The sequence below is a fragment of the Scyliorhinus torazame genome, chromosome 18, assembly GCF_047496885.1.
Source record: "Scyliorhinus torazame isolate Kashiwa2021f chromosome 18, sScyTor2.1, whole genome shotgun sequence".
Taxonomy (NCBI): Eukaryota; Metazoa; Chordata; class Chondrichthyes; order Carcharhiniformes; family Scyliorhinidae; genus Scyliorhinus; species Scyliorhinus torazame.
In genome coordinates, this window is record NC_092724.1 from 142807901 (window position 1) to 142822091 (window position 14191).

The following is a 14191-nucleotide window of genomic DNA, read 5'->3' on the forward strand; positions in this document are numbered from 1 at the left end:
TGGGGTTACTGGGTTATGGGGTGGAGGTGTGGGTTTAGGTAGGGTGCTCTTTCCAAGGGCTGGTGCAGACTCAATGGGCTGAATGACCTCCTTCTGCACTGTAAATTCTATGATTAAGCAATTAACATTTTTGTAAAAATGTAAGTTTTTGTTTTATGGCTGTATCCTCCCCACTGTTAATAATTATTGGATTGAAAACTGAACATGATTCTTTCCTGAAGTATCTGTTTGAAAATCTGCTCATTGATTGTAAATTCGGATCTGAAGTTCTCAACTTTATTTCCTGAATTGGAAATTAAAATGATTAAAATCGTCACTTGTCAAATCTAGATATTTTCAGTGATTTCTACTCATAACCGATACTTTTAAGAAATACTGTGCCTGCTTGCTTTGCAGTCACTGACATAACTTACCTTGAAGAAAAGTGCAAGGCCAATATCCAATCCATGAGACTCGATGAGCTTGTCCAAACGGAGCCGTGGACCGGCGAAGAATCTGAAATTCAGTCATCGCACTGTGTTAAATATTTTAACCTCAGTGGTGCTGTTAAAAAGATGGCAATGACAATGTCTCTGCTCAGAGATAGCAGCGTTCTTCAAAACTGCTGGCTACTGGCGAAAAAATCTAGGTTTGAAGAAATGACTTTGGACGTCCTATGCCATACCATCTGGCAGAATTGCTGGACAGACTATACAAATCTGTGTGAAAAAACTGATCAGGGCACCATAACATTCCAGGAGATTGAGAGGATGTTTTTCACTCTCCGGGAGCAGTCCGATGAAATAAGGAAGGAGTTATCCAGCATGTTCAAAGTAGTAAAAGGAAACAATTTGCCTGAGGCAAAGTTTGGTCAGATCAAACAGTATTTTGAACTTCACCGAGCTGTTAATGCTGCAGGAGTAATTCAAGACATAGTGATGGCGTTAAACCTACAGGGTGACTTCCGGAAAATTCAGAACTTGACAAAGATAGTAAGTATATGAGCTTGTAAATGAGTAATTTTATTGTCATGTAGTCACTGGTTGATTGGCATCTTAGGCCTTTATTTCCGAAATAGGATAAATATTGGACTAGCTGTTGCCTTTGTTACTCCGGTATTAGTGCTGGCTGTTAGTTTTGGCTTTTGGCTTGGGTGGAATGTTCTCTGCTGTTTAGGTTTGGATTGTTTTCGCTGGTGTTCAGACGAATGAGGGGGGATCTCATAGAGAGTTATTAAATTCTAACAAGACTAGATAGGGTGGAGGCAGGGAGGATGTCCCCGATGGTGGGTGTGTCTAGAGCCAGGGGTCACAGTCTGAGGATTCGGGGTAGACCATTTAGGACAGAGATGAGGAGACATTCTGTCACCCAAAGAGTGGTGAGCCTGTGGAATTCATTACCACAGGAAGTAGTTGAGGCTAAGACATTGAATATATTCACGAGGCGGCTAGATATGGCACTTGAGGCAAATGGGATCAGGGGTTATGGAGAGAGAGCAGGATTCGGCTATTGAATTGGACGATCAGCCATGATCGTGACGAATGGTGGAGAAGGCTCAAAAGGGCCGAATGGCCTCCTGCTCCTATCTTCTATGTTTCATGAATTAACGATAATCAATGAAGTTGAAGGTTATCTCTGCATTTTCCAAATGTCGATGGGATGGGATTCACCACATTATTCTGGCTGAAATGTGATAGCTGGAGAAGGATTAAATGGAATCAGTAGCAATAGCTTCCAGAGGGCATAATGGAATCAAAATTCTGGATCCTTTGAGATCCAATCAAACGCCAAGATGGCTGTCTGGTCTGTCTTGGGATTGATAATGTATGAAATGCCGAATGCCTTTTTTCAACAGCAGGAAGAAAATAAAAAGCACTTGATAATTTACTATTAGTAAAGCAAATGATCATCACCGTTTACAGTTGTAGCGATTTACATGGGTGATTTTGTACTAATCATACAATTAGATCAAGCATAAAATTGGCCAGTGTTATTTTGTCTGAAACTTTACATCGTCCAGTCACTATAAGATGTTTGTTTTATTCAGAATGAAGACTCTTTCAAAGCACATCCTCTAGATTACATCGACAAAGATTTAATTAGCACCAAAAATCTATTGGTGAAAATTACTCCAGAATGCATAAAGTGTTTACAGGAATTTGTTCAAAAGCAGCCATTTGTAAACTGGGTGAAAGAAGCCTTGACAAGTAAGTAGAAATATCATTATGTGATCTTTGTATTTAATTCTGGGGTTCCTTTGCAGCATTTCAGCCCATTTTCTTTTACCAGTTCTAATTTATTGCTATCTTTTCCTTTTCATCTTTCTCTGCAACGCAGACTTAAGGGAAGTAAAAGTGTTTGTGGATCTGGCGTCCATATCAGCTGGAGAAAATGACATGGAAATTGATCGTGTCGCCTGCTTCCATGACGCTGTCATGGGTTATTCTCCCTTCATTTATGAACTGGAAAGGAACACAGACTTCAAAGGCTTGGAGTCGTTGGTGATGAAAATCCAGAAGGCACTTAAAAGTGATCCGAGACTTCCTGAAAAACTGGTGAATATCGTTTTTAAAAATTCATTCTGACCCATGTGGTCATTGTGAGTGTAAAATTACTTCCGTTTGAGGTTTCATTTCTAAAACTGACCAAGACTTTGCGAAGGTGCGAGCTCCAAATGCTAATTTCTTTATCTCTTCAGTGTGATTCAGCTCGTTATCTGGATTGGCTGAAAACCTTGAGGGAAAGTCATGGATCTGTAGAGACGTCCTCCCTATCTCTAGCAGAAGCCATCAACCACAAAGGAATTTATACAGTGGGCAATATTGACCAACCACGTGAAGAAAAGGTATTTGCATTTGAACAGACGGTTAGAAAAACTCAGGTGTGACAGTAAGCTGTGGCGGGGCATCAGCAGGGTTAGGGTGAGGTAATCCTACAGTCAGGTTGGTTTTTGGGTGTGACTGGGTGAGCTTGGGTCAGCTGGTCTTAGGGTGAGGTTGGGCTCGCTTGTGCTCGGGTGAGATTTTGTTAGAGAGGCCACTGCGATACTCAAAATCAAAGCCCCACTGACAACATTCAGCACTCCCAGGTCAGATATACCAAAGGTCAACCGCAGAGCAAAACTTTCCGTGACATTGCCCCAACAGTGTGTTAGTGCCAAACTTATATGAACCTAACGCCGTTGAACTGTGTGATTTTCTTCCATTTTTCATATCAATTAGCAAACAGAGATAAATGTTGTACAGTCAAATTCCTAGTATGGATTCTCACCACTTAAAGATCTGCACCAGTAGTACAGAAGATGGCAACTTATCTGATAGTCTCCCTGTTGATAATTCAATATGATTTCACACAGCTTGTGCTCTGGATTGATATCCAGTTGAAATTATGTGGAGACATCACAGTCATTCACATACAAGCCTTCTATATGGTAGAGGAAAGAAGCAAATTTCTATCCTGCACTCACTTAATGGTGAAAAGGCGGTGTGCTAATGGATGTCATCAATTAGTAGTTCGACCCTGAAATAATAATAGAACAGGACTTGGACCAGAAGAGTCATATGAAATGAAATGAAAATCGCTTATTGTCACAAGTAGCCTTCAAATGAAGTTACTGTGAAAATCCCCTAGTCGCCACATTCCGGCACCTGTTCGGGGAGGCTGGTACGGGAATTGGACTAGAAGCGTGAACTCTGTTTCTCTCCGCACAGCCCCTGCCAAACCTGTTGAGTTTTTCCAGCATTGTCTGTTTTTATCTCTATTTTATCTAGTCTGTCTCTCTGTTAGCACTGTTTCCAGATAGAATCCTAGTCTAAGCAACTCCTGGAGCGACTACATTGGTTCACCCTCTGATCACAAGATAGCTGTCTCACATATCACTACCCAAGTGATAAAGACAGATCACCTCAAGCTGATGAAAGCTCAACATATGTTGCATTGCACAAGACTCTTGTTACATAGAGTGACAATGATATGAATGAAAAGCATGAATCACTACACCACCCTGTTCAGAGATGCATTTACTATAGGTGTCTGCCGATACTGCAAAGGATGTGCATCAATAAAGTGCACACAATACTACCCTTTACATCATACCAACATTGGCTGTGAATTATACGTTTCTCGTAGTGCTCAATAGAAGTTGTGTTGTTTTTCATCTGAATTTATGTATAATCTTGTTCAGTTGTCGCTAGAAAATGTCCTTCAGCTGAATCTTCATGAGATGGGTACGGAAGAACAGAAGAAATACACACTGACAGAACTGAAGGAACTGCAGAACAAGTTAATGCTGATGTCGGGTAAAAGGGAATGTGGAAAAGAGCAAGTTGCCAGATTCATGGAGGTAATATATATATTAACTAAAAGCGTCTTGCAAAAGAGGATTGGTGCGACATGAAAATCAAATGGAAATATATTTTATTCAGATGAAGACAATTTTCTTTCGCTCAAATTAAAAAACTCTGCCTCACCTGTAGGACCAGGAGAGGGGAGAAAAAAAACTGTCAAAGCAACTTCTGCCCATCTATTTAAAGCAAGGCTCTTATCCATCACCTGGCCAGAATTGGTCAGCTGGATGCAGTTGGCGGAATTGTCCCGGCACTCATTAACTCAGAGGCGAATTTAATGGCCTCAACACTGGCCCCGTCAACTGGCCAAACAGTGACAAACCCGGCTGTGGCCATTTCTGGGACTTGAACAGGATTTAGGGGTAGATGGTGATGTAGTGGTACTGCCACTGGACTAGTAACACAGAGGCCCTGGGGATATGGGTTTGAATCCCATCATGGCAGCTGGTGGAATTTGAATGCACCATGAAATTGTAATCAATGGTCGTAAAACCCCATCCGGTTCACCAATGTCCTTTAGGGAAGGAAGTCTGCCATACTCACCTGGTTTGGTCTACATGTGACTGCAGTCCCCATAATATGTGGTTGACTTTTAACTGCCCTCTCAAATGGTCCAGCGAGCCATTTAGTTCAAGGGCAATTATGGATGGGCACAAATTCTGGTCTCGCACCACGGTGCCACCCACATCCCATGATAACATAAAGGAAAAAATAAATAAATATCAATCAGTCAGTTAACTACCTGGTGTCAGAGCTCCCATGTCATTAAAGACCGCTAGAGCTCTTTAGTCCCAGTAGTGTCACTGGGAGTAGGAGGCACTGCTGAGACTGTAGCCGGCCCTAGAACAGCCATCAATGAAGGCCCCATTGAACAGGCTCGTGTGGTCAGTCAATCAGGCCCTGGTGGGAGGAGGAAGCAGGAAGTGGTCATTGCGAAAGTGGGGGGGGGGGGGGGGTGGAGTGAATAGTTTATTTTATTTGTGTGTACCTTGCCACAGGCGGGTCCATCCATGAGCACAAGGTTCCCAAGCAAGTGAGATCCTGACCCTGAGCCTTCAGGGAGGCCACTGGGTATATCTGGCTGTTCTCTCTCTCTCTCTTTCTCCCCCCAATCACGATGAGAAATTTGTATGCCATTTAAATAGAAACTACTTCTTTATTGCACTTCTAGCTCTGCATTTAAATAACCAAAGTCCCAAAATTGTCTACTGCAACTTCGGCTAAGGACCTTATACACTATTTATATTCTTGAACACATTTTATTTTTGACAGGATTTTAACAACGTCCAACGGCTCGGAAAGGCATTTATTGAATTGTACTCATCTGGGAACATGCTCTACAGAAACTGGAGGGCATTTGTGTTCTGTAGTAAAGATAATGATGTCTGCATAATAATGGATTTTAACGTAAAAAACATTGGACGCCTGGAAGTAGGTGGAGATCTCTCAGAGCAGCTACAAGTATTGTGCAGAGCACTGGAGAAATGCCTTCTGGAGTGGTGCGAGTTTATTGAGAAATGCCGAGCGGAGTTCTACTATCTTAATTACTACACCGCAGAACAGATAGTGTATCTGTGTTCAGAACTGGGAGGTTTTGCTACCGGGAAGCTACTGTGTAAGCAAGTGATGACAATGTTATCATTCATTAAACCTGACTGCACTGCGCAGGACATAAGGAGTGTGATGCCTCAGCCAATGACATTGCATGAGATTTCTGTAGATGAAGAGACAGTCGACTTTGAGCTGGAGGCTGGAGAGAGTGACACTGAGAGTGAAGAGGTCGACGTGGATTTGATCAAATTTGATCTGCCAAATATAAGTTCACTGACGCACAGTTCGGAGCGACTTTATGTTCAGACACCGACCCAGAGCCATTGCGAGGAGCATGACGATGAACTAGCCGAGTGCCAGGATGTTGAGCCTGCTGAATATCAGTATTCAGAACCTGGCCAATTCCGACAGATTGTGTCTGTAGCTCCAGTATGTGAGGAAATACATGATGCTGATGTGTTAAAAATGGCTTCCCAAATGGAAAGTGCAAGTCTTTCTGAGAAGATGACACAACTCTGGGATAGATTTATGGAAAACATGACTTCTTTCTTAATTGACCATTTAGACGTATCTGCTTTTGGAAAGTTACTTAGCTGCCTTGCGGGCATGAATGCGACAACAGTCAAAAGGCAGCTTCCTCCCTCTCTGCATCACGGAAGACCCAATCTCATAGTCTGCGCGCGGCCCGAGATCTTTCGGGTTGCTTTATGTGTCTACATGCAAAATCAAGGGCAGCCCCTGCCAACCTATGACGAAGTTCTCCTTTGTTCCGAGGAAACAACTTATGAGGAAGTTGAAGTCTTCTTGCGAAGGGCTTTGAGCAGCGGATTCCATGAGCAGAAAATCTATACGTTAATTCATGCCGATTGCCTAAGCTACGAGACAAGCGTTCAATTGGGAGAATTGTTTGAGGAATTGATGCCTCATTGCAACCCAGCTTATCAGTTGGTCGTGATCTGTGATGCTAAACGGCAGCACTGCTATATCCCATCATATCTCAGTCATTACAAAGTACCTGCAGGGCTGAATGTTAAACCAGAAAGCATTCAGCAGTACCTAGAAAATCATTTCGCTGTCCCTGCAGGCCGGATGTCTGCAGCTCAGGTATTCCGTGACCGTCTTTCTGTCAGAATCGTGTCATCTAAAAGACCAGGGGTGGGTAGGTACCAAAGTCTCTACTTCCTGATGCTTCTTTGTATACTCTTTAAAAAATATATATATATATTTTTATTCAAATTTTTACATATTTTCAACAAACCCCCCCCTTACAGAGAAAAGAAAAACAGCGAACACATAAATAAACATCTTACAACTACCTCACGAATTCCCCCAATATACAAACCCCCCCATTAAGCAATAATAAACACAGTAGAAAACACAAAGTACATCCCCCCCCCCCCTCCCTCTGGATTGCTGCTGCTGCTGACCACCTCCTAACGCTCCGCTAGAAAGTCTAGGAACGGTTGCCACCGCCTGAAGAACCCTTGCACAGACCCTCGCAAGGCAAATTTTACCCTCTCCAATTTAATGAACCCTGCCATGTCGCTGATCCAGGCTTCCACGCTCGGGGGCCTCGCATCCTTCCACTGTAGCAGAATCCTCCGCCCGGCTACCAGGGACGCAAAGACCAGAATACCCGGTGTTCCTCCCCCACCCCAGACCAGCCCCTTCCATGTTCCTGGACTCCCTTAGAACCATAGCCAAAGGCTCAATTGCCAATGCAAATAGCAAGGGGGATAGGGGGCACCCCTGCCTCGTCCCCCGGTATAGCCGAATGTATTCCGACCTCCTCCGATTCGTAGGCACACTCGCCACCGGGGCGTAAAGTAGCCTAACCCAACTAATGAACCCCTCTTTCGCCTCCTGCACTCCCAGCTCATCCGATACCCCAAATAGTGCCAACCCCCAGCTCGGCTTAACCCGGGTGTTCACCACCTTAGACACTGTCCTCGCAATGCCCCTCCAGAATCCATCCAGCGCCAGGCATGCCCAGAACATATGGGTATGATTTGCTGGGCTCCCCGAGCACCTCCCACACCTGTCTTCCACCCCAAAGAACCTGCTCAGCTTCGCCCCTGTGAAGAACCTTAAATTGTATCAGGCTAAGCCTGGCGCAAGAGGAGGAAGAATTAACCCTACCCTGGGCTTCCGCCCACGTATCCTCGTCTATCTCCTCCCCAAGCTCTCCCTCCCATTTACCCTTTAGCTCCTCCACCGAGGTCTCCTCCTCCTCCTGCATCTCCTGGTAGATCGCCGAGACCCTGCCTTCTCCAAACCACACCCCTGAGAGCATCCTATCCTGGATCCTGAGTGCTGGAAGCAGCGGGAACTCCCTCACCTACCGTCTTACAAACGCCCTTACCTGCATGTACCTGAAGCCTTTTCCGGGGGGAAGCCCGAATTTTTCCTCCAGCGCCCCAAGGCTCTCCAACGTCCCATCTAAAAACAGGTCCCCCATCCTTCTAATTCCTGCCCTGTCCCAGCTCATGAACCCTCCATCCATTCTCCCTGGGACGAACCGATGGTTCTCCCGGATCGGGGACCAAACCGAAGCCTCTACCTCACCCCTGTGGCGCCTCCACTGCCCCCAAATTTTCAAAGTCTCTGCCACCACCGGACTCGTGGTGTACCTAGTCGGCGGGAGCGGCAGCGGTGCTGTCACCAGCGCTCCCAGACTCGTGCCCACACAGGACGCCATCTCCAGCCTCTTCCACGCCGCCCCCTCCCCCTCCATTACCCACTTGCGTATCATCGCCACATTGGCAGCCCAGTAATACCCACACAGTTTAGGTTACGCTAACCCTCCTCTGTCCCTACTCCACTCCAGAAACACCCTTCTCACCCCCAGGGTCTTTTTCGCCCACACGAATCCCATGAAGCTCCTGCTGACCCGCTTAAAAAAGGCTTAGGGATCAGGATGGAGAGGCACTGGAATACAAAAAGGAACCTCGGGAGCACCGTCATTTTCACCGACTGCACCCTACCCGCCAGGGAGAGTGGCAGCATATCCCACCTTTTAAACTCCTCCTCCATCTGCTCCACCAGTCGCATTAAATTGAGCTTGTGTAGGGCCCCCCAGTTCCTGGCCACCTGGAACCCCAGGTACTGAAAACTCCTTTCCGCGCTCTTAAATGGAAGCTCGTCTATCCCCCTTCCCTGGTCCCAAGGGTGTACCACAAAGAGCTCACTCTTCCCCACATTGAGCTTCTACCCGGAAAAGTCCCCAAACTCCCTGAGGACCCGCATCACCTCCAGCATCCCCCCCCACTGGGTCCGCCACATACAGTAACAAGTCATCGGCATACAACGATACCCGGTGTTCCTCCCCCACCCCAGACCAGCCCCTTCCATGTTCCTGGACTCCCTTAGAACCATAGCCAAAGGCTCAATTGCCAATGCAAATAGCAAGGGGGATAGGGGGCACCCCTGCCTCGTCCCCCGGTATAGCCGAATGTATTCCGACCTCCTCCGATTCGTGGGCACACTCGCCACCGGGGCGTAAAGTAGCCTAACCCAACTAATGAACCCCTCCCCGAACCCAAACCTCCTCAACACTTCCCAAATGTATCCCCACTCCACCCTATTGAAGGCTTTCTCCGCGTCCATCGCCTCCACTATCTCCGCTTCCCCCTCCACTGCAAGCATCATGATTACGTTAAGGTATTCAGCTGCCTTCCCTTCACAAAACCCGTCTGGTCCTCGTGAATCACCCCCAGGAAACAGTCCTCAATTCTGGTAGCCAACACCTTTGCTAACAGCTTCGCGTCCACGTTGAGAAGAGAGATTGGCCTATACGACCTACACTGTAATGGGTCCTTGTCCCACTTAAAGATCAGCGAGATCAGCGCCCTGGACATCGTCGGGGGTAGGCCCCCCCTCCCTCACCTCATTGAAAGTCCTCACTAATAGAGGGCCCAGCAGGTCCATGTACTTCCGGTAAAATTCCACCGGGAACCCATCTGGCCCCGGTGCTTGCCCCGCCTGCATACTCCCCAGCCCCTTAGTCAGCTCCTCCAGCCCTACCTGCATGCTCCCCAGCCCCTTAGTCAGCTCCTCCAGCCCTACCCTCCTCCTCCACCCTCGGGAACCTCAGCCGATCCAAAAATCGACGCATCCCCCCTCCGCCGTCAGGGGCTCAGACCTAAAGAGCCCCTCCTAAAAGTCTCTAAATACCCCATTTATTCCCACCGCACTCCGCACTGTGTTCCCCCCTTTAGCCCTAACTCCCCCAATCTCCCTCACTTCCGAAGCTGGTGTGCCAACATCCGGCTAACCTTCTCTCCGTACTCATACACCGCCCCTTGCGCTTTCCTCCACTGCACCCCTGCCTTCTTGGTGGTCAACAGGTCGAACTCGGCCTGGAGGCCTCGTCGCTCCTTGAGTAGTCCCTCCTCGGGGACCTCTGCATACCTCCTATCCACCCTTAAAATCTCCCCCATCAATCTCTCCCTCTCTCTCCTCTCCTTCTCCTTGTGGGCCCAAGTGGAGATTATCTCCCCCCTAATCACCGCCTTCACCGCCTCCCAGACCACCCCCACCTGCACCTCCCCATTATCGTTAGCCTCTAGATAGCTTTCCATGCACCCCCGGATCCGCCCACTCACCACCTCATCCGCCAGCAAGCCCACATCCAGGCTCCACAGCGGGCGCTGGTCCCTCTCCTCCCCTAGCTCGAGCTCCACCCAATGCGGGGCATGGTCTGAGATGGCTATGGCTGAATACTCCGTGTCCTCCACCCTCGGGATTAGTGCCCTGCTCATAACGAAGAAGTCTATCCGGGAGTAGGCTTTATGGACGTGGGAAAAAAAAGAAAATTCCCTGGCCCCCGGCCTGACAAACCTCCATGGGTCCACTCCTCCCATCTGGTCCATAAACCCCCTCAGCATCTTGGCTGCCGCCGGCCTTTACCCGTCCTGGACCTGGAGCGGTCCAGTGCTGGATCCAGTACCATGTCGAAGTCCCCCTCCCCCCCCCCATTATCAAGCTCCCTGCCTCCAGGTCCGGAATCCGGCCCAACATGCGCCGCATAAATCCGGCATCGTCCCAATTCGGGGCATATACATTCACTAATACCACCCGCAACCCCTGCAGCTTACCACTCACCATCACATACCTACCTCCATTGTCTGCCACGATGCTCAGCGCCTCAAACGACACCCGCTTCCCCACCAAAATCGCCATCCCTCGATTCTTTGTGTCCAACCCCGAGTGGAAAACCTGCCCTACCCACCCCTTTCTCAGCCTAACCTGATCTGCCACCCTCAAATGCGTCTCCTGGAGCATAACCACATCTGCCTTCAGTCCCTTCAGGTGTGCAAACACACGGGCCCTCTTGACCGGCCCGTTCAGGCCTCTCACATTCCAAGTTATCAGCCGGATCAGGGGGCTTCCCGCCCTCCCGCCCCGCTGCCGATTAACCATCCCCTTTTCTAGGCCAGCCACGTGCCCGCGCCTCCCGCACTCTCCATTCCCCCCAGTGGCAGACCCCCGCCCCGACTCTTTCTCCGAGCTCCAGCTCCCCTTTGGCCAATGCAGCAGCAAACCAGTTCCCCCCCCTCCCCCCCCTTCAGTTAGGTCCCCCCCCTAGCTGCATTGCTCCCCCCATAGCACTCCCGTTAGTCAGCTGACCCGGTAACTCCCGCCACTCCATCGACCCCCCCAGTGTGGTGATCTCCCCCCCCCCCCCTCCTGTCCATCACCGGGCGCTCCTCTCCAACACCGCCCTGGCCCCGCCCCTTCCTTCCCTAGCGCGGAAAAAAGCCCACGCTTTCCATCAAACCGGCCCCGCCCTCTCTGGCGCAGCTCTCTTTTGCGGCCTAGTCCCAGCTCCCCACCTCGGGCCTCCCATCTCCCCTCCCCCCCAACGGGGCCCTGTCTTTCCAACCACCGACGCCCACACTCTCACAAAACCCCCCTTCGAACCATTTCACCCTACCCCACCCAGCACCCAAGGACACAATACAGAACAGAATAGAACATCCCCCAACATCCCCCAAAGCACAGTAACCACAGTAGCCCCCCCGCGACCTCCCCTCACAACCGACCCTCAGTCCGTGTCCAGCTTTTCGGCCTGAATAAAGGTCCACGCCTCCTCTGGCGTCTCAAAGTAATGGTGCCGGTCCTTAAATGTGACCCACAGTCGCACCGACTGCAGCATTCCAAATTTCACCCCCTTCCGATGCAGAACCGCCTTAGCCTGATTGTACCCGGCCCTCTTCTTGGCCACCTCCGCGCTCCAGTCCTGGTATATACGGACCTCTGCATTCTCCCACCTGCTGCTCCGCTCCTTTTTTGCCCATCTTAGGACACACTCCCTGTCCACCAAGCGGTGGAACTGCACCAATACCGCACGCGGTGGCTCGTTAGACTTGGGCCTCCTCGCCAGGACTCGGTGGGCCCCATCCAGCTCCAGGGGCCTCGGGAAGGCACCCGCACCCATCAACGTGTTCAGTATCGTGACCACATATGCTTCAGCATCCGACCCCTCCACTCCCTCCGGGAGACCCAGAATCCGCAGGTTCTTCCTCCTCGACCGATTCACCATGTCCTCGAACTTCTCCTGCCATTTCTTATGCAGCGCCTCGTGCGCCTCCACCTTCACCTCCAGGCCCAATATCTCGTCCTCATTCTCCGAGGCCTTCTGCCACACCACCCGGATCGTCGCCCCTTGGGCCTTCTGGGTCTCGACCAGCTTGTCGATCAAAGCCTTCATCGGATCCAGCAGCTCTGCTTTCAATTCCGTGAAGCAGCGCGTGAGAAACTCCTGCTGCTCTTGCACCCACTGCGCCCACGCTGCCTGGTTTCCACCCGCCACCATCTTGGTTTTCCTCCCTCGCACTTTTCGCTGCACCAAAATTACTTTTTTCACCGCTCCACTCCTGGTCTAATCCATACAGTGCTGGGGAAATCGTACTATCACCTTCCCACACTGGGAACCGTCGAACAAATGCCGCTGGGGCCCCTAAAAAGAGCCCAAAAGTCCGTTTCTGGCGGGAGCTGCCGAACGTGTGACTTAGCTCAGCATAGCCGCAACCGGAAGTCCCCCTTCTTTGTATTCTCATAATATTCTGGGAGTGGGGAGACAGCGAGAGGTGGAACAGCATGAGCAAGTCTATAACTTGGGGCAGAGAAATGAACAATTGGCAAAAAAAAAACAAATTGGGAATACATTTCACTCTCATTCCTCATTGTGCCTCCTACCAAATTCAAATCACCTAAACCAACATGAATAAACCTCATGTATCGGCTACCGTGACGTTGGATTCATAATTTTCCCCTTTCAAGCACGATTTCAGATCAGTCAGAACCTGATGACTAAATTCCGGCTAATAATTCTGAGATTTGCTTCTCAACAGGAAAGTCCCTCTACATTGATCAATTGCATGACAAACTGTTACAGCACTGTCCCAGAGAATACAACGCTCTGAGGAGAATCCGATTGATTGAGCCTGCGATTGATGAAAATCGGATAGTTCAAATGTTGCACTGTGCTTCAGATATGTATGATCTTCGACGTCCAATGATATTCCATATTGATGCAGCTCCAGTAAGTCATCATCAAAATTCACGGCTCTGATATTAATGGAAGGGTGTGGGGAAGGGCGGGGCATAGAGGAGACATCCCACCTGCTTTCTATTCTCTGCCTTCTTAATTGAATTTTCACGAGACAAGACCTTGTGTGATATTCATTATGTGCAGCTCACAGGTGGCAATCACCTCCTGTCTAACATAAATCCGCTCCTCCTGTCTGATATACATCTACTCCTCCTGTCTGATGCCCAAAAAAGGTGGACTTGTCTCCTATGCTTAAGAGTAGTGAAGATCCATTTGTTTCAGACCAATATCTGGGGATTCTTGATGGTCCGGTTTTAATTTTCTTTGAATATCAGGGGTGGAGGCTGACAGAGTCTCTGTGCACAGAGTGTTTTATGTCCCAGTTTTATGCCCACTGTAGCTTTTCTGAAAATAATTAAATCTTCATATGGATCCAGTTGTTCTTTCAAATTATGAGGTCAGTCTTATCTGGAATTGAACATGGATTTGCGTCAGTGTTAACGTTAATCTTTCTGGTTCTTTTCTTTTTGTAAGGTGAGGAAAAGATTGGACGAATTTCTTTTCAAGCTCCTAATTTTAGGATTCCTGAAGAACAGCCAGGGAAGGATCTGGAAACGCAGCACAACTCACCTGTACATTGTCGAACATCTGGACGTCAATGACTTCCTTTATAAACCGCAAACTCAGCAGGTTGTGTAGAGTATTGTACTTTCAAAGCAATGTTTCAAAGTTAAAATTTACAACCTGTGATTTCTCCTAA

At 48.6% G+C, this 14191-nt stretch overlaps 1 protein-coding gene across 5 annotated transcripts in view; it reads left to right on the plus strand.

Moving 5' to 3' along the window:
- LOC140395585 (E3 ubiquitin-protein ligase rnf213-alpha-like) overlaps positions 1 to 14191 on the plus strand; it is a 192537-nt gene that overhangs the window by 75984 nt on the left and 102362 nt on the right. For all 5 annotated transcript variants that reach the window (XM_072483546.1, XM_072483548.1, XM_072483547.1 and 2 more), the window contains exons 24-31: positions 397 to 971; positions 2027 to 2186; positions 2317 to 2534; positions 2678 to 2824; positions 4163 to 4321; positions 5598 to 7035; positions 13232 to 13422; positions 13966 to 14121. In XM_072483546.1, the coding sequence (XP_072339647.1) occupies positions 397 to 971; positions 2027 to 2186; positions 2317 to 2534; positions 2678 to 2824; positions 4163 to 4321; positions 5598 to 7035; positions 13232 to 13422; positions 13966 to 14121 (3044 nt within the window). The remainder of the gene's footprint in view (positions 1 to 396; positions 972 to 2026; positions 2187 to 2316; positions 2535 to 2677; positions 2825 to 4162; positions 4322 to 5597; positions 7036 to 13231; positions 13423 to 13965; positions 14122 to 14191) is intronic.